This window comes from Pelecanus crispus, chromosome 14 (genome assembly GCF_030463565.1).
Source record: "Pelecanus crispus isolate bPelCri1 chromosome 14, bPelCri1.pri, whole genome shotgun sequence".
NCBI lineage: Eukaryota > Metazoa > Chordata > Aves > Pelecaniformes > Pelecanidae > Pelecanus > Pelecanus crispus.
In genome coordinates this window covers 13,209,941-13,233,601 of record NC_134656.1, presented here as the reverse complement: position 1 = coordinate 13,233,601, position 23,661 = coordinate 13,209,941, and the positions used below count along the sequence as shown (strand labels likewise).

General features: G+C 46.5%; 1 protein-coding gene across 1 annotated transcript; it reads right to left on the bottom strand.

The window, feature by feature from the left end:
- Positions 1 to 8,587: 8,587 nt before the first annotated feature.
- FITM2 (fat storage inducing transmembrane protein 2) lies at positions 8,588 to 13,053 on the bottom strand. Its single transcript, XM_075721219.1, has 2 exons — positions 12,881 to 13,053; positions 8,588 to 10,650 (listed from the first exon to the last, which is right to left on the bottom strand). The coding sequence occupies exons 1-2, from the start codon at positions 13,051 to 13,053 to the stop codon at positions 10,008 to 10,010; spliced, it is 816 nt and encodes a 271-aa protein (XP_075577334.1). The 3' UTR covers positions 8,588 to 10,007.
- Positions 13,054 to 23,661: the final 10,608 nt, after the last annotated feature.

The following is a 23,661-nucleotide window of genomic DNA, read 5'->3' as shown; positions in this document are numbered from 1 at the left end:
TGGAACAAGGCGTGGGTCAGTTCGGAACCGACACGTGAGAGCTGTCAGTCATGTCGCTTCGTGGGCTGCTGGGTGGCCACAGATGCTGTAGTGATGAGTTTTGTACAGGTTCTCAGCTAGGACTATTCACTAGCAAGCCTTTGTTTTGAACTAAATTAAAAAAAGGCAAAAATCAGCAAAGACAGTGCCACTCCCTGTTGCTGAGCCTTGTTTCCTTGCCACGGTAATGAAAAAATACCAGGACTTCGCTCCAGGGAAAAGCAATCTGTGAGAGCAATAAAAGACAATTACTGGGACAGGCAGAGGCTGCATTGATGTTCAAGACCATGCTGAAATGAACTGGGAGATCAATGTCACCACCCTATCAATCCACATTAGCGAGTAACTATGAGCAGCCCTGTGGTGATTACAAGCTGTCATCATAAAAAGTTGCTTTCGCTCTAGCTGATCTGAGCCTAATCAGACTTTTTCTGCTCTAGTTCCATTTAAAAGGGGACACCGCTGCACTACACGGCCATAAGCTGGGCACTGGCCCAATGTTCGCTGCCCAAGGTGCTTTCTGTACACAGAAATATGAAAATGATAGCAAAAATCTGTTTTCTCACTCCAGGACTTTATGCTTTTCTCTCGGAAGACGTGGGGTAACAGCAGCACCCAAGGGGTAAGGCTGGAAGGTGAGGCACCTCAGAGACACTATTTGGAGCAAATATCTGCTCTGGGACACCTTACAGTTTGCTGCTGAGCAAACTGCTGCCACTGAAGCAGTGGCTTGGCTGCACTAGACAGAGGGAACGGCTTGTGCTGTATCTTGCACCAAGTACTTCTGTGTACCTGATCTGACCCCAGTCAGGGACCTTCTTAGTACCCTATATGTACTTATTTACCCAAACAAATTTTTAGTCTTCAAAACCTCTGGGGGTTAGGGGAAAATGTGCTTTTTAGGCACCTCAGGGTCTGTATCTGTGCTGAAATGCTGAACTTGTAATTATCAGAGGGGAGAAAATCAGGGGCTACTTGTCAAGTCCAAGGCCTTCTGAGCAGCTCTGAGATGGAGCTTCATGACACAGAGCGAGCTGTGGGCACCCAGCACGCAAGGACCAGTCACTCCCTCCTCCCTCCCAAGCCTCCTGTTTAATAGGCTCCCAACGGTCAGATTTGTAGAACTACAGCTTTTGAAATCTTTTTACTCCTACGGGTTTTACTCAAAAGACTCAATTATCATAATTGAAAATGTATGTGTCAGTCTTGCAGCTGGCTGGCAGCCTTCTCCTTTGCTTGTCAAGGGATGGAGAAGACCTCTCCATGCAGAATAAAGGATTTAAAACCCAAGCTTGCCAGAGGACAGGGAACACACTGCAGAGCTTCTCTGTCATGCCAAAGAAATTGAGATCTAGGGCTGCGTAAGAATACCTAGTGACCATCTCGTGGCCCTCTCAGAAATTAATTGCTGAATCTTGTTCTGTTTCTGAATTAAAAAAACATCCTTACCACCTGCCGTGGTTTAACCCCAGCCAGTAGCTAAGCACCACGCAGCCGCTCGCTCCCTCCCCCTGCCCCGGTGGGATGGGGGAGAGAATCGGAAGAGTAAGAGTGAGAAAACTCCTGGGCTGAGATAAGAACAGTTTAATAATTGAAATAAAGTAAAATAGTAGTAGTAATAATAACCATGTAATAATAATAGTAATAATAATATACAAAGCAAGTGATGCACAATGCAATTGCTCACCACCCGCCGACCGACACCCAGACAGTCCCTGAGCAGCAATCGCGGCTCCCCGGCCAACCTCCCCCAGTTTCTATACTGAGCATGATGCCTTATGGTATGGAATAGCCCTTGGGTCAGTTTGGGTCAGCTGGCCTGGCTGTGCCCCCTCCCAGCTTCTTGTGCACCTGGCAGAGCATGGGAAGCTGAAAAGTCCTTGACTAGCATAAGCAGTACTTAGCAACAACTAAAACATCGGTGTGTTATCAGCATTCTTCTCCTACTAAATCCAAAACACAGCACTGTGCCAGCTACTAGGAAGAAAATTAACTCTATCCCAGCTGAAACCAATTTCAGTATCCTGGCGAAGGATGAAAGGGGGTTGGTGTAAGAGGTGCTCCTTCAAGCAAGGGGAAACTCTCTTTCTGCTGTGAAAATAAATGAAGGACTTTCCCACCTGAGAACAGCAAACATTAAAGCTTGTGAAAATATTTAACATCAGGTTGCATTTGGTGGTATTCACTGCCATCATCAAGATCAAAGCCAAGCACCCAGACCGGATCCACAATGCAGGCAATGACAGCAGCTAAACCTCTCAGGTTCCTGAGAGATATATAGGATTAAAATAATATGGGATAATATGATAATAGTATTTTGAGATGGCCAGGGATAATATAAAATATGATATGGGATTAAAAGCTAAATAACCAAAGAACCAGGAAATAATGTACAACCTAAGAGCTAACTACTGTAACTCCACACCTGCAGTTATCTGTGGCATAGTGGAGGATAAAAGGGTAATTTCACATCTGTTCACGCCATCAGCAAAGCTACAGACACAAGTCTGTAGAAAAGCTACTTCCGCCTCGATGGGACAGAATAAAGTCCCCAGCCCATGTTCAGCAGACTGCGCCCAGACAAAAGTTCAAACCCACAGGTACGAATGGGAATGAAATCATCTGCATGAGTATGTTGTGAACAGGGACAGATTTCATAGCCCTAAAGCACTTCCTGAAGCATGGCCTCAGTGATAAATCAGAGAGGTTTCAGACCAAGCTGTTCCTAATATTGAATCTAAGGTTTTAAGCAGTAGTGAAAAAAACCTACTGGAACTTGTATTCTCAGACAAAGCGCATTCATGACAAACAAATTTCCTATTTTTCCCCTCATGCTGATTTCCAAATGACATATTTACTGTCATTGTCTTTTACTCTCCATTTTGCATGCTTTCCTCTGAAGGATTAAACAGAGAGAAAACAGTCTGCTTGAAATGCCTCACAGTGAAAGAAAGAATACCACATATGCCATAAATAATTTAGATGAACAATTGCTTTGTCAGAACACAGATGTCTATCACTGCAGCTGCAAAGGCAAGCAGAGGCTGCGGACTGCAGTTACCTGCGCGCTGCAGGCCGAGGCTCTACCCGCAGACAGCAGATGCCGTTGCCAAAGCAGATTATTTCTATTTCCATGCAACTTTGATGCTGAAGAGCATCGATGAGCAAAGCGTCAACCTCCACCCACTCCTCGGGAGCTCACACTAGTTTTGTCTTCCGTTTTTGTCTTTCTCCTGAGCACAATGATCTACTTTCAGCTCTTTTTTTCTTTACCTCTCTCTACCGTCCTACCCCTTTCTTCTCTCCTGGACCCCTCTGATTTCACTCTCCTGCTGCAGCCAGCCGAGGATACATGACCATTTTCAGAGACATTTCTGTTGTCAGGAGCCCACGGGTTGTGAAACTCTGTGTCAGTGGACACAGCACCTCCCTTTTTCCACCTTCTGAGAAAATACTGCTAAGAAATGAAGGAGATATAGTCTTGGTAAAAAGCTCCTAACAGCACAGACCAGTGACAGCTTAGGAAGCCTTTCTTTTAAAATAACTCTGTCCAACCCCCTACTTTCATTGCCTCCTGTCTCAGCCCTTTTCTACCAGCGCCTCATCTTTCCCGCGACCTAAATCCTTTTTAGCACCAGGAGAGCTATCCAAATAAAGCTACTTTGCAATCAGAACAGAGCGTAACCAGGTCTGGGGGTGCTTTGTAATGCTGCAGGCACTTCTTGACATAGCACTAAGTATTCTGCATAGTTAAGCGCTGTTTTGCACATGCTCTTTACATCACAAGGTCATGTCACTGCTGCAAGCCTCCTGGAACACTCTTCTATTTTTGCTTACCAAAAGCAATTTCTTTCCATTCCATGCCCTTGGAGCCAGCAATGCAAACAGCAATAGGGAGGATTCTTGGCCACAAGCAAAGAAAAAAAACCAAACCCCAAAACAAACAAACAAACAAACCAACCTCCCAGAAAACAAAATAAAACGAAAACCACCCTGGCATTATTTTCCCTGTCTCTTAACTTCCAAATCAAGACAATCAACAGAAAAAAAAAAAAAAAAAATCTTAAAAACTTCAAACCTCTATCACTCCCATTCTTCTAAAAACCTAACCAGTCAGGTCAGGCTATGGCAAAGCTGGAGCAACAGCGCACAGTGCAGGGAAGAGCTGTGGTCTAGAATCAAGCACATGTTAAATCCATGTCCACTTCCATCATCTGCAAAACACAGAGGGCAGACCTTGAGTGCCATTCCGAATCAGCACAATCCTCTCGGGTTTGGGTGCAACAATCCACACATTTGGATATAACGCTAACAAGCTTTGAGGGCTTAGTATCATCTTTATTCTCAATGAATTTTGCACAGCTTTCTCCATCGCAGTCAATTATTTTGAGCCACAACCTAGTTAGCTGATTTTTCTCCAGCACTGGGTCACGATGTTAAGTCTGTCGCTGATACAGCCACACCACTGTAACCTCTCGGCACTGCTCTTCTCCCCAGCCCCTACAAGACGGGGAAGGCTCCACGGAACAGAGGCAGCGCAGGATTCAGGGAAGAGATTTCAGAAGAGAGCTGACATTTACACTGAGGATATGGCTATTTTTTGCTCTGACACCAACAACGCTTCCCACAGATTAAATGCATTAAATTGCACGACTGAGGGAATACAAGACCTAAAACTGAAAAATGAGCCTAGACTGGACATGGAAAAAGGCTTCAGAGGTGAGATGAAAAATAACCATCATTTGCATTTACTTTTGTTGCATGCTTTTCTTTCTTCAGCCTTACACCACTAGAGAGATACACAGTACAACTGCCGATCTCCTACCACAGGACACATTGTCAGGAAAAGCATGATTGAGAAAGGGCATTTTTCTGGGTAGTTCTTTCCCTTGATATTCAACTCTCCTGAAACACTGGTAAAGCTCTTCACCTACTTATTTTCTGTGCCATATTACAGTTCCAAAGCTTTACAGACAACTTGTTCAGCTCGTTACAAGGCACATGAAAAAAACCCAACACACACAAGACTTTCAGACTAAATGCTACTACGTAATTGCCTGAAATTTCAGGGACTGCACTCAATCCTGACAGTCATTTCCATTTCTGCTGTCCCAACTTGTAAAATCTACGCTCTCACTGTATACTTTGTTTAAGCACTAAGGTACCCTTCCCACATTCAAATTAATTAATAATTTCCTTCTAAACACCTGGGTGAAACCACTCTTTACAGAAAATGCAGTGCTTGCTCCCCGAGAAAAGGACAAAGCTAACTCTGCGGATGCACCAAGTGGCACTGTCACGTTACCTTCTCTTTCCTTCCATGAGTTCAAGCACATCAGGCATAGTTGTGCTTCAATAAATTAAGCATGTGCTTTTTTCCAGGTGAACCCCATTACAGCGACAGACCAACTCCTTTTAACAACAGTTAATTATGAGTTCAGAGTCACAACAGCCTTTTTTGCTAGTATTAATTACTTTCATGTTAAGCTTTGGCAAAATACTTAAAAGACGGGAAGACAAAATATAGAGAAAGCATGCATCTAGCAGAGGTAACGAGCATTTATTACTGATCTGTGCTCCAGGAAGCGAGACAAAGCTATGAAAAGAAATAATCCCAGGAAACAGGTTTCTGAGTGAACAGAGATAAACACAGGCTGATCAAAGGGAAAGAGCTGGAAAAGGTTGATTGCAGAGGAGCTGCAGGGATCTACTTTAGCGTACAGTGGAAAAAACAGGTATTATTTCACTAAGAAAAATGGCCATAGACTTTTGTTCACAACTAAAGCCTGATTTTCCAAAACGTTTAATATATCACAGCAGCCCCTACAGTTTTTTTCCATTAAAGTGCACCACAGGGCATAACTGGGTGTTTCTCACTTTGTCATAAACTGCCATGCATCAGAACCGAAAACAGCATTCTTTTTTTGCAGCTGCTCCATGACCCAAGTTTCAGTACACACAAGTAAACTGGCAAACCAAGAAAACCTTTTAGCACCAGTGAAGCATTCATGGAACAAGTTTGCTTTGAACAAAGACTTTGAGGAAGAATCAAACCCTGTTTTCAGATATGTGTAAAGTCTGAACTGTTCAGATGGCTCTTACGAAAGACCTAAACTTTCCTGTTTGCCTGATCCTACCTCCAGTGACGCAAACATTTGAAAGAGTCCCAGGTAAGTGAAGAGTGAAATGAATCCTAATCCAGTTAGTCTTCCCACTGTGTCGTAGCTGAGACTCCCTTCCTTGCTGGCCCCAGCAGAGGAAAATGCTTATGGCATCAAGACCAAGGACTGCCTCAGCCACATCACTCAGGCCAAATGCTGCTTCTGTGATACAGAGCACTGTGATACAGAGCCCACAAAATAGGCTAGACAAACACAGGCAATAAAAAATAAGCCAACATACGTTGAAATAAGTAATATGCTAGTAAGATGTTGCAGACAAAAATCCCCAGATAACTCTACAGAGAGAGAAAGACAGCTCTGCAGGAACAACAGGAGCACTTCAATGCAGAAAAGCAAAAGGAAAAAGACCAAGTGTTTCTTGTGATTACAGTTGCTGACTTTTGCCATTCACTACAAAATACGAAACTTTATCTTTAAAATGTTACACTTCAAAAAACTTTAAACAAATTGTTAATACTTTTGACAGCTCATTTGTGCCTTTGGCACAGGACATCAAATCCAGCTACTCAGAGCACTTTCTCTTTGGCTGCAAATTTGTCACAGAGAGGCCACATTTTTATTTTAATGATAAAAGTGTATTTGGGAGAGGGAAGTCAGATAAAGGTGATGGCAAATACGTGAACAGAACATTTGCAACCTTCAGTTTCCAGTTAAAGTGCAGGGAAGCAAAGACTTACTCTGAAATAGTCAGAAAGTGCAAAGAAAAGGTCTGGAGCACAAGGGAACCTTCTAAGCCAACAGCTGGCTCATGGTCTCCGGGTACCGAGAAAGACACGTATGCCAAGATTTCCAAACTCATAAGCAGTATTACAGCCCATGGGAATTTTCCCATATATTTCAATGGATTAAGCTTTCACTTTGCTACAATAAGCAACTGTCCATGTCTACAAAATCAACTGCCTGGTGTAAGAGGCACACATTAGGAAACTTGCTTTTGTCAGGCATGGCTTTTGTTTTGTTTTCTTTCTATACCCTGCACTTTTGAGAACCTGTGCTATATTAACCCATTCAAATACTGCAGAATTATCAATGTCAGTTTGATCACGCATCTCAGCAATCACAAAAATACTGGGAGGCTGGATCATTCAGGGAATTGAAGAGAAGCAGCAGTATCTTTACAGACATCAGAAACAGATTCTCAAAGACACAAACACTGATAAAGTTTTCAAGTGGTTTTCTTTCATTGTTTAAATAAAAGTTTTGAGAATAACTATATCCCACATTATTTCCATAATAAAAATTTTGTATGACACTGGTTAGAAGGCGACAGAAATATCCATATCGTGATTGCACGGAACATTTGTGAAACTGAACATAATTTCAGCAAGTCAGTTGGTTTAAATAAATAGCATTTCCCATTCCAAGGCTTTGTCTATATAGCAAAGTTACATAAAGATAGCCTAAAATAGAAACATAATGAAATTAATCAGAAAACCTTCTGGGTATATAATCCTTTTTCATGTGGAAGTGGCTTGTGGTCTAGCTTAACTCTATTGGGAGCAGGCTTACATTACATCAAAAGAATGTCTGCAAATGAATTTGCATTGTTTAAGCAGATTTAGTTAAACCCAGTATGAGTTAATCAGTGCAAATTTTCCAGAGAGTCAGCTTAAAAGGCAATTTAATGCAAAAACAGGAGGAGCTTGACAGAAAATACATAACCTCCTGAAACAGCTTCTTTCCGAGAGGCGATTTGTACTTTCTAAGGACACACAACTCCCACTTGCCACTGAACTCTGGAAATTCAGATGAATTCAGCTCTCCTCAGAGGCAGACCATAAGTGTGGAATTAACACTGCTGTATTTATTGCAAATGCTACTGCTCTCTTGTTGGAGAACAGCTGTTGAGACCGCAAAAAGAAATGTGCCAAGATTAGACTTGCATCATGCCCTATATGCAGCAAAATAATCACCTTGGAGTCAAATGCTACAGATAGATGAAGTCCACTCGCTCTCCCAGCACTGGTGAGGCCACACCTCGAATACTGGATTCAGTTTTGGGCCCCTCACTAAAAGAAAGACACGGAAGTGATGGAGCATGTCCAAACAAGGGCAAGGAAGCTGGTGAAGGCTCTGGAGCACAAGTCCTGTGAGGAGCGGGTGAGGGAACTGGGGTTGTTTAGCCTGGAGAAAAAGAGGCTCAGGAGAGACCTTATCACTCTCTACAACTACCTGAAAGGAGGCTGTAGCAAGGTAGGTGTCGGCCTCTTCTCCCAAGTAACAAGTGACAGGACAAGAGGAAATGGCCTCAAGTTGTGCCAGGGGAGGTTTAGATTGGATATTAGGAAAAACATCTTCATGGAAAGGGCTGTCAACCACTGGAACAGGCTGCCCAGGGAAGTGGTTGATGCCCCATCCCTGGAGGTATTTACAAGATGTGTAGATGTGGCACTTAGGGACATGGTTTAGTGGTGGACTTGGCAGTGCTAGGTTAACAGTTGGACTCAATCTTAAAGGTTTTTTTCCAACCTAAATGATTCTATGATTAGCAGACACTATCTACAGCCTTGCTCACAGACCTTTTTGGCTGTCTTGCTCATCACTACAACTGTCAAGACAAATTTGTGCAACTGCATCATGCATACGCCTTTATGAAATAATAAAAAGCTTTTCAAGATAAAAACGATGACAAAGGTCTGATTGATATGATGAGTAAACCCATCCCACCTCATACCTATTCATTATATAATAGTAGTGTTTTATTCAGTAGTGGGTTTGCAGCCACATCAAAAGTGGCCACAGCTTTATGTGCAATCAAAATTAAGTAGCTTATTGATATTGCTGGATAAGCAAGAATAAGTATTGCTTCAAGCACACTGCTTTGCACCTCTTAGGATAAACAACGTGTTTCATTCATTGCCAAGCAGACTATTCAGGAAATAGCAGGTTAAGCTAACTCGTTCATAACACCAGAATGTCATTGTTCTTCTAGAAGAAACATACCACAAAGTACTCGTTGTTGCAAAGTGTGCAACTCATAAGATTAAAAAAAAAAATTAAAACCCCAATGCTCATATTATACTTTTCAGCAAAATTGGAAGGAGTTTTTTTTTCTGTCGAGAATAAAATTACAAAATATTATTACAGATACTTCACCTAAGGAGAAGGTTAAGGCTTGTTTTTCAAGAGTTTTCAAAGGCAGACATGAATTTAAAGTCACAGTCTGCTTAAGACATTACATCTCAGATTTACTCTGTTGCAGAAGGTGCAGACAGCTAAGAAGCATTTGTGGTAAGTTAGCGTATTTAACATTTCTTAACATGAGATGTTCTAGTTTCACAACAGAGCTATACACTGCTTTAACAAGTACTGGTATTTTTGCAACACTCAGCAGCACTGTCATTATCAGAGCTTTCCCGTAAGGCAATACAAATAGGAGCATTAAAAAAAATTAAGTATGAGGTTTGGATCATAAACGGTATTTTGACATAAATAAATCAAAAAGAGGGAGAATTAATTTGAGATCAATCAAGCTCTTAAAGAGCAAAGGCCTCTGTCAGCCTTGGATCTGCTCCTCCATTTATTAGTAAGAGAAACAGATCCAGCTTCTGATTTCTTTGCTGAGAATGCCAGTCAGCAGCTCCTAAACAAGAGCAGACCCCTTCCAATACCATTTTTTTTTTTCTCCCAAGGAAGAAGCTCATTACCGCCTGCCAGCCATCGGCTAGTACAGGTTTGGTTTCCTTCAGCCCATCACCTTGTTCCTTACAGTGGAAATACAGTAACCATTCCTACATTCGGCTACTCCAGTACTGAAAACAAAATCCAAAAATTTTAAAACTTATTTTATCTGCTATAACTGTATTTCTTTGAACTCAAAGGTATATTTGGAAGAGGTAGTCCAGGAGAAAAGGGTTTCAAGTACCAAAATCTGTATGTCCCATACCAAGCTGACAGACCTATCAGCATGCCAAGAAGCTTTTGACTGAAGTCATGGAAATACACAGCAGTACAGAGAAACATGAACACCCAGATCATGGTGAGAACACACAAGGAAACAAACAGGCTGTTGATGACAACACGCAGCTTAGAGTTCTGGTCTATGGACAAGCCTTCCAGCACAGCCACTTCTTCCACAATCATCAGAGCACAGTACGAGAGCAGAAAACAGTGCCCCGAGATATCAAAACCATTCCAGATCCCATTGTCCTGGTGGCACTCCTGCTTGGTGGCATACAGCCTGTGAGGCTCGCTGAGTCTACCCGAGGTGGAGCATGTGCCAGTGAGATTCTCGATATACATGAAGAGTCTGGTGCAGACGTACCAGACAGCAGTGCCCACTAGCAGTGCACTGAGACGCCGCAGCACTGTCAAAATGCTCTTCGTGGGACCATAGAGAAACTTGGTCTTGGCAAACTGGTAGGTGGTGACTGCGATGAAGGGCAGCAGAAGCCAGAACGTCCATGCCCAAGCCACCTTCACAAAATATCTGCCAGAGAAAAGCAAAAAGAGAAACATGCATGTGTGAAATTCACAGGAGCTGGTGTAAGTGGTGGTGCTTGAAGTAGGTTTTCAAGGTTGGTGAAGCATCTAAATTAGACACTTGTGCCGCCCCCCCCCCCCCCCCCCAAGTAAAGCATAGCTAAAATCTTAACCCTCTCCCCACTATTTCTCTCAGGCCCAACACCTGAATACTCAACCAGGTACTTCAGCTGTTTCCCAGGCAGCGTTCCCTTGGACCTAGAGCCCTCAATCAGACTTGCAGTTCAGTTTTGCAATCACTTTTACCCTACACACCCACTCAACTCTGCCCTACTCAAAACGCAGCTGCAAAGAACGTATTTTTAGCTTGTCACCCTGACCACAGTAACCCTTTATCTGACTCCCTCCATCTCAACTACCTTTGCCTTCAAAGCCCTTCACAACCTCAACCTCTTAATACTGAATAGGATAGCCAGAAGGGCTGACTCTTTTCCCTCATCAGCCCATGAACTTTCTCCTCTGTCATCACCTTAAGAAATAAATGAAGCAGCACAATGTGTTTGTTCCTTTGCTGTCCCTCCAGTTGATGAGAGCTTTCCTTTGGCACACACAAATCCTTCCATCTCTAAATTCACTTTCTGCCTTGAAAATTTTTGCTGTGATGCCTATAAAATCTTGAAAACCAGCTGATGATGTGCCTGATATCCTGTTTAGCAGGAGACAGTATTGTGTAACTAGTAACTAGTCCTCTTTTGCAATCTTAAAGTGGAGCATGTGCAAGTGAATTTACTAACAAGTGAAGGAGACCATAGTCTACAGTCTTCTTTCTACCATTAGCACCTTCCAGTGCAGCTTGCTTCCTATCAGCTGGTGGAAGAGGAGAACTGTACAGCCCCCTCATTACCCTCACCACAGTTTGAAAAACAGAGACAGCAGAATTCTGGTCTGTGGCTGAGGTAGACACACACACTCATCATTTAGTCATCACCTTAGCATCAAAGACAAAAACAAGTAGGAATAGAGTTCTGTATCTTCATTAAGACCCTAACAAAAACTGTCAGGCCTTGCCCAGGACTTTGAGGAGTACCTCCTTTACTCTTAATTTTACAGTAGAAGCAGCATCTGTGTGGCAACTACAGCTGCTACCATGGAATAGTAATTGAAAATAAAATCCTCACCTTATTGAGACAGTTAAAAGCAAAAAAAGGCTGCTAACAATTGCTGTTGGCAAACCAGCAGGCAAGTAATTTGTGGGGAAAACAATTGCTTCAGAAGCTGTCAGTACAGATAGCCCTCCTCTATTTAAAAAAGGGACAATTGAACTGTAGTATGTTTTTACTGTAAGATCAATTTGCTAAGTGTTCCTGCCAATCCTTCTTTTCAATCACACTAAAAGCAGCTCCTCTCCCACACATCACCAAATGACAAACTCGAATCGATAAAATACAGAATTCCCCAAGTCACAGGGGAAACCAACAATTTTACCTTTACTTTCTGATCTGTAGCAGGTAAAGCACAGAGGCAGTGGCCCAGCTCATCGCCTTCCTCATGCCCTTCAAAATGTTCAAACGCAGTTTTAGAGAATAACTAAGCCAGCTAAATCATTGCCTAAGTACTGGAAAAGGATGGCAGTAACTCTGCTTTTACAAAAGATGCTGAAAGACTTACTTTCTTTAGCTTGCTTTTAGATCAGTTCGGTAACTATCAGTTCACTCAAATCTGAGGAATTATCTGGGAGCTAAAGAAGGAAAAAAATTCCTTCTTTTCCAACAAAAACCGAGCAAGAAACCCCAGCTGTGCTGAAATCTTACAGCCCTGTAGCCTATAGCAGGCATTAAGACCAGCAAATCTGTCAGACCCCGTGGCTTCAGCCCCCGCCGCAGCCCGGCGCAGGCAGCGCTCCCCGATCGCTCGCCAGCGCTCCCTGACCGCTCGCCGTCGCCCCCGCGCCCCCCGGCGCTGGGACCGGCCCGGGCCACACCGAGCTACCGCCAAGCCACCCCCGGCCGAGCTCCGGCGCCTGCCCCGGGCCTGCCCGCCCAGCCGACCCCAGCGCGCGTCCCCGGCCCGCCACCCGCCGCACGAAGGCCGCCCCGGCCCCCAGGCCGCTCGGGGCAGCGCCCTCCGCCCCAGGAGAGGACACGGGACCGCAGCCCCCGGCCCCGCGGGACCCCCGCCCGCCCCACCGGGCCCGCGTCCCCTCAGCGCCCCGCTCGCTCCCCGCCGGCGCTGCTCACACGTTGAGCGGGTTACGCTTGCTCCGCATGGGCGTCTCGGGCACCAGGTCGCCGTCCTTGAGGGCGGACCCCAGGAGGACGAGGGCGAGCAGCAGCCAGGGCAGGCGGCGGCGCACCCTCCCGGCGGCCAGCCCGGCCCGCAGCCAGCGGCCGCACCGCTCCAGCCGCTCCATGGCCGCGCTCCGCCGCCGCCCGCTCGGCTGCCGTACCGCGCACGCGCCGGGCGCCGGCCCCGCCCTCCGCCTGCCGCGCGGGCGCCCCCTAGCGGGGCCCGTTGGGCTGGGACGCGGGAACGCGCGCGGCGGGGGGGGGGGCGCGCATGCGTACTGGCGCGCGGCCGGGAGGGCGCCCCCTGCAGGGCCCTGCGCAGCGCTGCTGCGGGGGGCGCCCATGGCGGTGCGGGAGCGGCGCGGGAGCCGAGTGGCCTGCGCCGGGCCAGGCCCGCGCTGGGGCCTGTGCCAGAGGAGTGAGACCTGCGCTCGGGAACGGCAGCTTCCCACTCTCACCTGTCAAAATAATAACAGAGATTACGTTTTGCATCCATCACCAGACGGGCAGGTGGCTTCCAGACCAGAGTATCAGAAGAGAGAGCCCGCGGGGCTCATGGGCTATAGTATCTATAGCACAGGATCACAGCCTCATAGAGTCATTTAGGTTGGAAAAAACCTTGCAGATCATCCAGTCCAACCGTTAACCTAGCACTGCCAAGTCCACCACTAAACCATGTCCCTAAGCGCCACATCTACATGTCTTCCAAATACCTCCAGGGATGGGGGCTCAACCGCTTCCCTGGGCAGGCTGTTCCAGTGCTTGACAACCCTTTCTGTGAAGAATTTTTTCCTAATATCCAGTCTAAACCTCTCCTGGCGCAACCCGAGGCAGTTTTGTCTCGTCCTATAAACAAGCAACCACTACTTCTGGAGTAAGATGCCAGCTCCTCTGAAAGGGAGTGTCTTACCAAAACGTTCAAAGAGAAGATTTGAGAATTTCCTCACTCAGTAGAATTTTTTTACTTTTTTCCTAGGGCTTAAGAGACAGGGAGAAAGAATTTCTGGGGCTCTTAAGGCTCCTGTGCCTTTTCACTGTCCATTCTTGTAGCTGAAAGTGCTTCAAGCACTGGCTGTCACTGTGGTATTTGAGACCTATTTCATCTATTGAATGGCTGCCACTGTCATTTCAACTTAGTTTTTAAAAAATAAAAAAAGCATCAGCAAGCAGAGAAATGGCTAAATGAACAAAGAGCCTTTATTCATCCCAATGGCCTCAGTACTGAAAATGGGGGGGGGGGGGGGGGGAGGGGGAGTAAAAGCAGACCCTATCTGAGACAGGATGGGAAAGTATTTCTTGCCAGAGCGCTTTTCAAAGCTGGTTTGCAGTCATCGTCAGCAAATCTGTGAAAACATCTGGCCTGAAAGAGCAGAAGGACCCATCAAAGCAGCCCCAGTAGATATGGAGAGTTTCAGCTAAGGAGGTTATCCAGGGTAAATGACACTGGGCAATTTATTAGACGTTGTTTTTAATAAGATGGCCACAGCCAAGTCTAGCACTTCCAGCCACAGCATTGTACCCCTGAATTAGAAAAGACAGACAGCTGCGTTCACTCAAACGAGTGAGGATAAGAGGGGCTGGGAGCAGGTTTTACAGAGCCCAGCATTGTCTGCCTAAATCCCCCTCTGCCTTTGAAACCTTGCCTCCTTTGCTTCCCAGGTTTGGGTCTCTGATCTCCAGACTGTTTGCAATGCCTGCAAGCTGGAGGTGGCGAGCTGCTCGGCTGGTTGCTAATGAAGCATGCTGTGGAGTCTACCACACGGCAGGAGGATTTCATAAGCTTGGCACCTGTTCCAGATGAATGGAGTTGATGGCATGGGCTGGAAATGTGTCTATCTTCAGCCCAGCTTGAAATGTCTGAGGATTATCTCTGTAAATTGCGGATTCTCACCAGTGCAGTGAGCAAAGCTCAGCTGGGTCCAGGTGTCCTGCAGATTTAGAGAAAATCTCTACTTTTGGGCCATGTATTTGCTGCCATGCGTACTGGCCAAGGCCAATAGTCCTTCTGAGGAGCCGATCACCGTTCCTCTGTAAAGAATCAGAGAAGCAGAATTTAGGTCTTTTGAAACTGCAGAAAAAGCTTTTATTCATTATCAGGGAATAAGGTTTGTTCTAGGGGGATTGCAGAAGGTTCCCAAAGAGCTCTCACAGCGCTGCAACAGGTATAAACTATACTAAACTGAACTAATTTGTCAGGTATAGCAGATGTGGCTGTCCTTCCCTTTCTTTGTACCTTTTTCCTTAACCTCACTGAATCACTGCCTAAGTCAAGCTGAAATCCTCCAGACTATTTTTAAAAAAGATAGTGGTGGTGGTTTGGGTTTTTTTTTTCCCTCCTTGGCTTATTTTGAACCAAGGCCCCCAAAAAATTGTTTCACTTTCATTGAGAAATCATATTTTGCCTCTAAAGTATGCAGAAACATATTCATTAGGGGCTGTAGGACCACTTTCAGAGCTGAGGAGAGGTTCATAAGCCTTGTTCCTGCATGCCCAGTCACCCAGAGCTGAGGGCACTTATTTGGGTAGGTGATGTGGAGATCCCAGCTGCCTGAGCAGAGATTTGAAGTAAGATCCAATATGCTGGGGAAGAGCATCCTTACTCCTGAGCTGTGGCAGGTTTGGGGGAAATCTTTCCTGGTCATAGAGTTTGTGTTGTATCAGGTATTTTACTATTCATTGTAGCAAGAACAATGACACTCTGAGTTGTTAATTATTTTAAATAATTAAGTTGCTTAGAAAATTAATTTGTCTCATTTTGCTGATCCTGTTAGTCATCTGTTAATCACTTTGATTGTAAAGAAGTCTGTCTTGCTGATGTGAGACTATGGTATGGATACCTTCCACAGAACTGAGGATCCTCATCTGGAAACAGAGTCACCCCAGTCTTAGTATTCAGTCAGTGGAAAGACAACCTCAGCAACCCTTGCCAGGAGCCTAGGGCAACTGTACACCTAATTTGGGTGCTTAAAATTAGCTGTGGAGAAATTCAGACCTTCTTGCAAGACAGTGACATTTTGCTCAGGCTCACGGTCCTGCACTGTGATCTGCTGTCACTTCGATGTGGAGAAAATGATGTTGTATCCAAACATGCTGCAGTAGTGTCACAGCCTCGTGCATAAGTGTCATGAGACCCCTATGCACAATTTCTTCCTGCCAAACACGCTCAAAAACATTGTGTGTTAGAAGAAGACAAGATCGTTACTGAAAAGTTGATTGTGCCTTAAAGCCATTTGCAGAATGAGTTACTGGAGTTTAATTCTTCAGCCCTTTGATACAGCCCTTCAACTACCCTGTATGCCCCAGCATGGGAGCCTCCCGACACTGAAGAATAAACTGGCAAAGGTTTGGAGGTTTGCTATGGAGCAGGACTGAGAAGTTTGAATGGAATTCTCAGCTCAAACAGTCACTAACTGATTCTCTTGACTGTGCTAAATAGGAATCTTTCTTTTTTAGTGAGATTCCTGGGTCTACTGCTCTCTGTTGCAACCCAGGAAGGATGCCTGGAGGAGAAGGAGAGAAAAGCTACCCAATTTTTTTTACGAAACACAAGCAATGGTTCTTTTCTTGACCCAAGTTTGGGCTAAGGTGTGTTCTCACAGGATGATCGACACCACAGGGAGGTGTGCTCCAGGGCCACCAGGAGGAGACACGGGCAGTGGGTGCCCATCCGAGCACGCTGCCCGGCGGGACGGCAGAGCCAGCAGCCTGTGGCCACGCACTTGGTGGGGCCGAGTTACCCCACCACTGATGGCCCATTCAGACCTGGGAGACCTCCTCTCTTCCTGGCTTGTCCTCCTGCCTCACAGCGATTCCCACATCCCGCTGGCATCTGCTTACCCATCCCTGCCTGCCCGGGGGGGGCCTCGCCACCCCCCAGCCCTCCCCTGTGGAAGCCAGGTGCTCGTGGCGGCCATGCCGCTCATTCTTGCCAAGCCTCCCCTGCTCTCTGTTTTCCTTGGTGAGCGCTGCTCACATCTCCATGATTGATTGTGTTTGAGTTTGATCGTGGAGCGTCCTGGGATGTTTGCATGAGAGGTGCTACATAAGCATAATTTGTGCTGTATTTTCTTTGCCTAATAGGAGCTTAAGCTTGAAGTTTAAGATAGTTTTGGCCCTTCGCTGAGACACTGTCCATGAACTCTCCTCCTTTATTCCCTGTCAGCTTAATACACACACACAAAAATTATGCTTTGTTCTCTTGTGTGCCTTTGAAACGCAGCCTGGGGCAGAGGCGTAACAGCCTTCCTCTCACACTGGCCTAGATCTTTGCGGCCTGTCTCTGATGAGGAGGGATGCTCTTCCTACAAGCCTGGGTCTCGTCGTCAGTCTGGGCAGAACTAGGGTTGAGCCTCATGCCTGTGAGCAGATGCTGTGTTATCTACAGCAGAGATGCTGAGTTGTGAGACAGAAGAGAGAAGATGGTAACTCGCCACCTGTGTGGCTGCCCAAACAAATGGGAAAGGTCTTTCCCAGTCCTGAAACCCCAAGAATTTTGGAAAAAGGTGTGGAAATTAACCCTAGGGAATTTTTACAGACTGAACCATCGCTGGATCTGGCATGAAAACCTCTGCAGGTCACACATCTCCCCTCCAACTCTCCTTAAATGAATAGGAAGGGTATGATCTGAGCTGCAGGGAATTTTCAGCATATTTGGTGGTTATATCCAAAGATCAAAATATTTTAGGATACAGGGCAAAGCATAATAAAGAACCAATTCAGTTTTCAGCGGTGCAAACTTTATTAATGCTACAAATTAATACCTGCTGCTACAAAATATTTACATTTCTTGTTCCACACAGCCAGATTGCAGCAGAGCAGACTAATGTCGGGTTTCAATTTACAGGAGAGAATGGTCTTGTGATGAGCATGGACTCCAAGGAGCTGGGTTTAATTTGTGGCTCTGACAAACTCCTTCTCCAGCCATAGGCAAGTCCCTTAACCTCTGTATCCCCATACCCTGAGCGGGATACAGGAGAGGTTCTGTTCTCCTCCTTCCTAAATTTCTTTCAGAGATAATTGTGAGGTTGCAGAAGGATACAATAATGATCTGAAGAGCTTAAAAATAACCAGAGTTCACAAAGATGTAAAATAGTTACTTTTCCTACAATACAAATTAAACAGCCCATTAGCAGATGAAGTGGGGGTGAGATTACACATGAAAAAATATATAATTCATGTGATTAAGTGTACATGCACTTAGGCATGAAATGGTCTTAATTAGTCATGTTTATCTATAATTACCCAACTTTCTCGAGTAGCTGTGGTGGCTGTGTGTGCAGCTCTTTGCAGAAATATTCTCCTTTTTTTGCATAGCATATAATGCGCACCTTCTGTGTTTGCCAAAGAAAATCCCCACCCCCCAACACCTGCATATCTGAATTAATTTGATTCTCGCTGTGTTGTCTTTTGAGGGTGGCTGCTGGGTAGGTTTTTCGCCTACAGGGTGAGTGGGCAGCGCTCTCCGAGCAGCACGGTCACTGGGAAGTAACTCCTGCCCACTCCGATTAACCTTTCTGTTAGCCATGTGCTGAAAGTGTTATTTGTTGTTTCCATTTATTCCCTTTCTGTAATGATTATCAATGACAGATTAAACATCATGCAGAACTCACAATGACAATTTCCACAAAACCCTTTGCTGGGTGGCCCTTGAGCTGCTGTACAAATATATAGCATTTTTTTAAAGAAAAAAACCTACTGTTTATTGGAACTGATCAAATATTGGAAGGAAATGGTCTATATTTATTCATTCAAATTCAGAAATACGAACTTTTCAAACTTTACTGATGCATTTTTAGGTCATATGTTTGCAGGAAAGAATCAGTCATACGTTCCCGTGTAAAATTTGGAAGTGACTTTGTGTTGATTTGCTGCAAGGACCACAGTTAATAGTTCTTGTTTCTTGACTGGATAGCTGGTACAACCAGCCACATGAACATGAGTTGTAGCTATTTCAGTCAAATATATAATTACAAATATTAAATGTAAAACTAATATATATATATGCACACATAATATTTAATCTGTGCTTTACTGGCTTGGTTAATTATATAATTGTTGTCTGGAAAGGTGATCTAAATTTGCCCTGACCGTAATCACTATTGAATTGCTCTGTAGATGCAAAATAATAGTAATAAAAGATGTTCAAAAGGGTATACAGAATAGCCAGTGCACTCAAGATTGTCACATTCTTAATTTGGATGCTTAAATTAATAGGGTGGGGGTTTTTTTGCACATGATTTGTTCAGTTTTTTACCTATGTATTTGCTGTGTTCAGTGAGCTGGACATCTCCTGCTCGCCTTGCCACACTCTTTCACCACAGGGCTGCCCCACATCTCAGCCTTCCTCAGAAGAAATAAGGATGCCCAAGGCCATGGAGTTTATCAGTGTGGTCATCAACCACAGGTGGCATCTGAAATATAAGATGGGCAGAAAGACAGCGAGGTGAGAGGACGTGTCAGCATGAAGAGCTCTGAGCAATTCCCCAGTCAGCCATCCCTGGGATTAGGGCAGCAAAGAAATGAGTTTGCTTCAAGGAGAAGCTGAGAGCTGTGCCTGGCTTCTGGTTTATCACCATTTTTCCCAGCAAGGAGTATTTCCTTTAGCTTCTGCAGGAGTTGGGAGCACTTGCTTTGCTGTGTGTGCCTGTGGGGTCCCACCAGGTACAGAACAACTGCCATTAGGATTAAACAATCCCAAACAGCAGATTAAGCCTGAGGCGTTTGTTAGGGAGCTTCTGCACCTCTTCAAGGCATCTCATGAGATTTTACTATCAGGCACGAGAGGCTGGGAGGACCATTACTGGTCTGTTATGGTCTGGCCCAGTTTTCCCAACACAAAGTAGACCAGACTGGCTGCTCTCTCCTCTCAAGGAAGCACATCCCAATCTGCCAGGATCGGAGCATCTCCCAAAATACAGAAATCTGGTCTGCTCCTTACCATGGTGGGAGAAATGTATGGGAGGGTGGTGAACAGTGCATGGGGAGGAGGGTGTCACCGACAGCCCGATGAGGAGGTGGGTGATGAAGGTTGTGTTCCTGCTGCCTGGATTCTACCTGTTCTGAGAATAAACAGCATATTTTCCCCCCAGCTTTAACTTTGGTCAAAAATATAATTAAAGCCAAATCCTAGTGCTTTAACCAAATCAGAGCATTTACCAGCTTCACTTAAAGAAACAGGATTCTTTTCACCAGTGTTTATTTGTACAGTTTAAACAAGCTATTTTTTTTAAATACAAGCCCACCACAGATGTGCAACTCGGACCAATCTCTGTTGACACCATTCAGAGGTTAGGAAAAAAAATACATGAGAAGCATGTTCTGCTGCTTTGCTGGAAAAAGACCTTTCTTTGGGCTGTTTATTTAATGTAAGCTCCAAACAATTGGCAAAGCAGTTCTTACCCTGGTGTGGGGAGATGAGCAGGACCCCGTGAAATGATGGAAGATGCCAGTGCTGTGCTGGGTGCCCCCCAAGGAGGATGAGGGATGCAGTTCCCCTCCTTCTGGAGCAGCGTTTTGGTGTGCTGGGGACAGCTCGCTCCCCCCAAGACATTGGCATTGCTGGGGCTTTGAACTCCACTTCAAAGCCGGGGCTGGAGGAAGGTTTCTGTAAACCCAGAGAAACAGGTAAATATTTGTCAGAGTCAATTAACCCTCCTCATCACCTCAACGGTCATCTGTGCGAGACGGCTGGAGGGGTTTTTGGCAGGCACAGAAGTGAGCCTTGTTGATTTACTGAACCACTTCAGGAGGTAGGTAGACACAAAACACTATGGCAAGGAGACCTGGAGGTTTTCCCTTTACCATGGCCCATGAACTCATGGAGACGTCTCATCCTTTCCATCACTCAAGCAGGCAGAGAGGAAGGTCCTGTACTTGTCTGGGGAGAAGGGGAGAGGACCAGTCCTGCTCCTAGCACTGCTACTGTAGCCTGAGAACTACTTCATTCATCCCAGTTACTCCAGACAGGCATCAGCTGTTCACAGAGCCAGAGGGCACATTGTATCTCCCACCTGCTATCGCAGGTTTGATGGTGGACATTGTGAGCCACCTATGCCAGAAGATGTAACATCATATAGCACTTCCATGAATTTATCAAGCTCTTACACTTACAGGGGTCCAAAGTGTTGGATTTGGAAAGAGGGCTTTGCTGGGCCACTCTGTCCCTGGCATCTGTACTGCAGCAGCCAGTGGCGGTGACAAGGAGGACACCCAGCAGCTAGCCCAGCCACCAAACCACCCACCAGCACTCCCAGGCTTCCTCTCTCTTACCAGCACAGCATGAATTTACCAGCTTAAATAAGAAAAAGGGAAGGGAAAAACTAGAAACAGCTGAGCACCAGATGCAAAGGGTGCAATAGGATGGGGCTAGGCTCATTCCTCAGCCCCAACCTGACCCAGCAGCCCCCCTGCTCGGACATGGTCCCTGGGGCAATGCCACCCTCCCTTTCTCTCAGCCAGGAACCTGCGGCTGGACGTTGACAGGCCTAAAAGGAAGCACTGGGGCTGTAACGGAGTCCAGCTGGGAACTGTGTGCAGCCCCTGCGGGTATCTTTCCCTTTGGCTCTAGGATGCGTGCTGGGAAGATGCTGGGGGAGGCTCCGGGGGTGCCCCCCTCCTAGCACCTGGGTGCAGTGCTCCCACATGGCTCTCACCTCCCCTGGTTTCAAGGCAGGGAAAGCTGGGCGTGGGGGGCCTGGCCGCCCCGGCGGGCTCAGCTCGACAGCAACACATGGGCAGCAGACGGGACGCCAGGCTAAAACCGTGCTCTGTGTCTGCTGGGGAAGTGGAGCGGGGAGAGGGACGTGCCAAAGGCAACAGCTGTCTCAGTGAGCTCAATGTTTGCTGTCCTGCGAGACGCCGGCCGCGGGGCAGATGGGCTCTGTCCTTTCCTTCACCAAGCACCTCCCTTCGACCTGCCAGGTGCCTCTGTGGGAGCTGGCACCAGCATATCTGTTAGCAAGATGAAAGCTGGATTGTACTGGGCTTGCCTGCATGGGGTAGTTAAATCTTGCTAGCAGCAGCAGGGAGTTGAGGCAGCTTGAACCTTATCAGCCATGGTCCTTATCGGCCACCACAAGCCCAGGTCCCTGTGGGGCACGTGCTCCAGGTACTGGTGTGTTCCCAGCTCCACCGCCGTTTCGTCCCCATTGCTCATGGCACGTGGGCAAGGTCACACTAGCACGGATATGTCAGCACAAGCCACCATCAGACCTCTGTGTCGCTGTGTGGACACAGCCTGCGTGATGGACAGAGCCACTGATGAGCTGCTGGAATCCCCCATCCAGCTCCCCATGTGCTTCAAAGGGTGGACACTGGGGAGCGTGGAGCTGCCAGCACTCAGAGCACCCTCAGACCAGATAGTTATCTTCAGTCAAGGTGTCCTGGATCCAGGGTTTTCAGGGACTCGTAGGTCAGTGCGTCCCCTGGTCAGGGAGAAAAGACCCCAGGAAGTGTGTCTCCATGCTGAGGGATATGTGGACAGAATAGCTCCCATTTTGGGTGTGTTCAGTTAAACTGCAGATTGTGGGTTTGGACTTTCCAAGGTTTGATTGGAATCTGACTCTCTTTTATATCTTTCTAGATAAGCATATTTTTCCCAGTGTATTTTAAACACTGTCATTTATCCCTGGCAGATCAAAGCATATGCACATCAGGGAGTCATGCCTTGCTGGGATGGTCACCCCGGTGTCCCCCCGCCATGGGTGTCCTGGCTGAGGAACCCACGCCGTGCACTGTCCAACCAATCCCTTACCAGACCAGCGAAGGGGAACCTCCCCACACTGGAGCCTTTTCTAGTGGGAGCCCCCTGCTTCTGCTGCCCCGCACTGGCAGCAGGGACAAGCTGGTGGCACTGCTGAGGCAGCCAGCACCATTCATCCTGCCCAGCACCGAGAGCCCCAGCTGTGCTGTGGCTGGGCTGGTGGGCAGTGGAAATCTCTTTGGGGTTTACAGCCATGCTTCAAGATCTTCAGGCAGGAATAGTTCACTGCCAGGCAGGTTAGTCCACAATTCAAGAGAGTTTGTGGGCTTCTTGTCAACAGTAAGCTTGCACAGGGCAGGATCTGCAAGTAACTCTTGCTGTGGCTGCTGTGGCCAGCGAGCCAGCCTCCATCACCTCTCAGCAGGCAGGGAAATACATCTCAGCATGAAACAAGACAACCTCTGCCTAACACCCAGAGCAGAGGGGTAACAACCTCCCAAGCACTGACGCTTGCACCAGGTCATGGGCAAGGTGGGTCAGGGGCAAGGGGTTGATGGCAGAGGGCAGTCTCTTTCACTTGACAGACAGGGAAGATTTGATATGGGCTCTGCACTGCAAGCATGGGTTCTTCTCTTTTTCTCTGAGCACAGGTTATCCATAAAGATGTTGTGCTGTTCGCTGCTTGTTTTCCATTTCAAAACCCTGTGGGATGGCTCAGCACAGGAAGGAGGCATCGGTGCGCTCCTCACCACCTTAGGCTCTTCTTGCACCCCAAAACCATGGCCATGCCCATATCCCAGCCCAGCCCCCTCCTAGCTTCTGCAGCACAACGCAGCTCCACAGGGACACTGTGACGCCTACATGACACATCTGGCCGGGACCTCCAGCTGCATGGTTCCTCACAGGCTTTTACCTTCTTAGAACAACAAAATCTATCACTTGTGGGAGACAGGGTGGGTTCAGAGACTGCAGCGCCTTCTTGCAGCATCTGGCACAGGCTAAGCCAGAGAGCTCCTTTCTTTATATCACCCTG

Bases quoted from the DNA above. Each gene is read 5' to 3' on its own strand.
- FITM2 (XM_075721219.1), bottom strand. From the start codon at position 13,053: ATGGAGCGGCTGGAGCGGTGCGGCCGCTGGCTGCGGGCCGGGCTGGCC. The intron at 10,651-12,880 runs GTGAGCAGCGCC...TTTCTCTGGCAG, and splicing joins AAGCGTAACCCGCTCAACGT to ATATTTTGTGAAGGTGGCTT.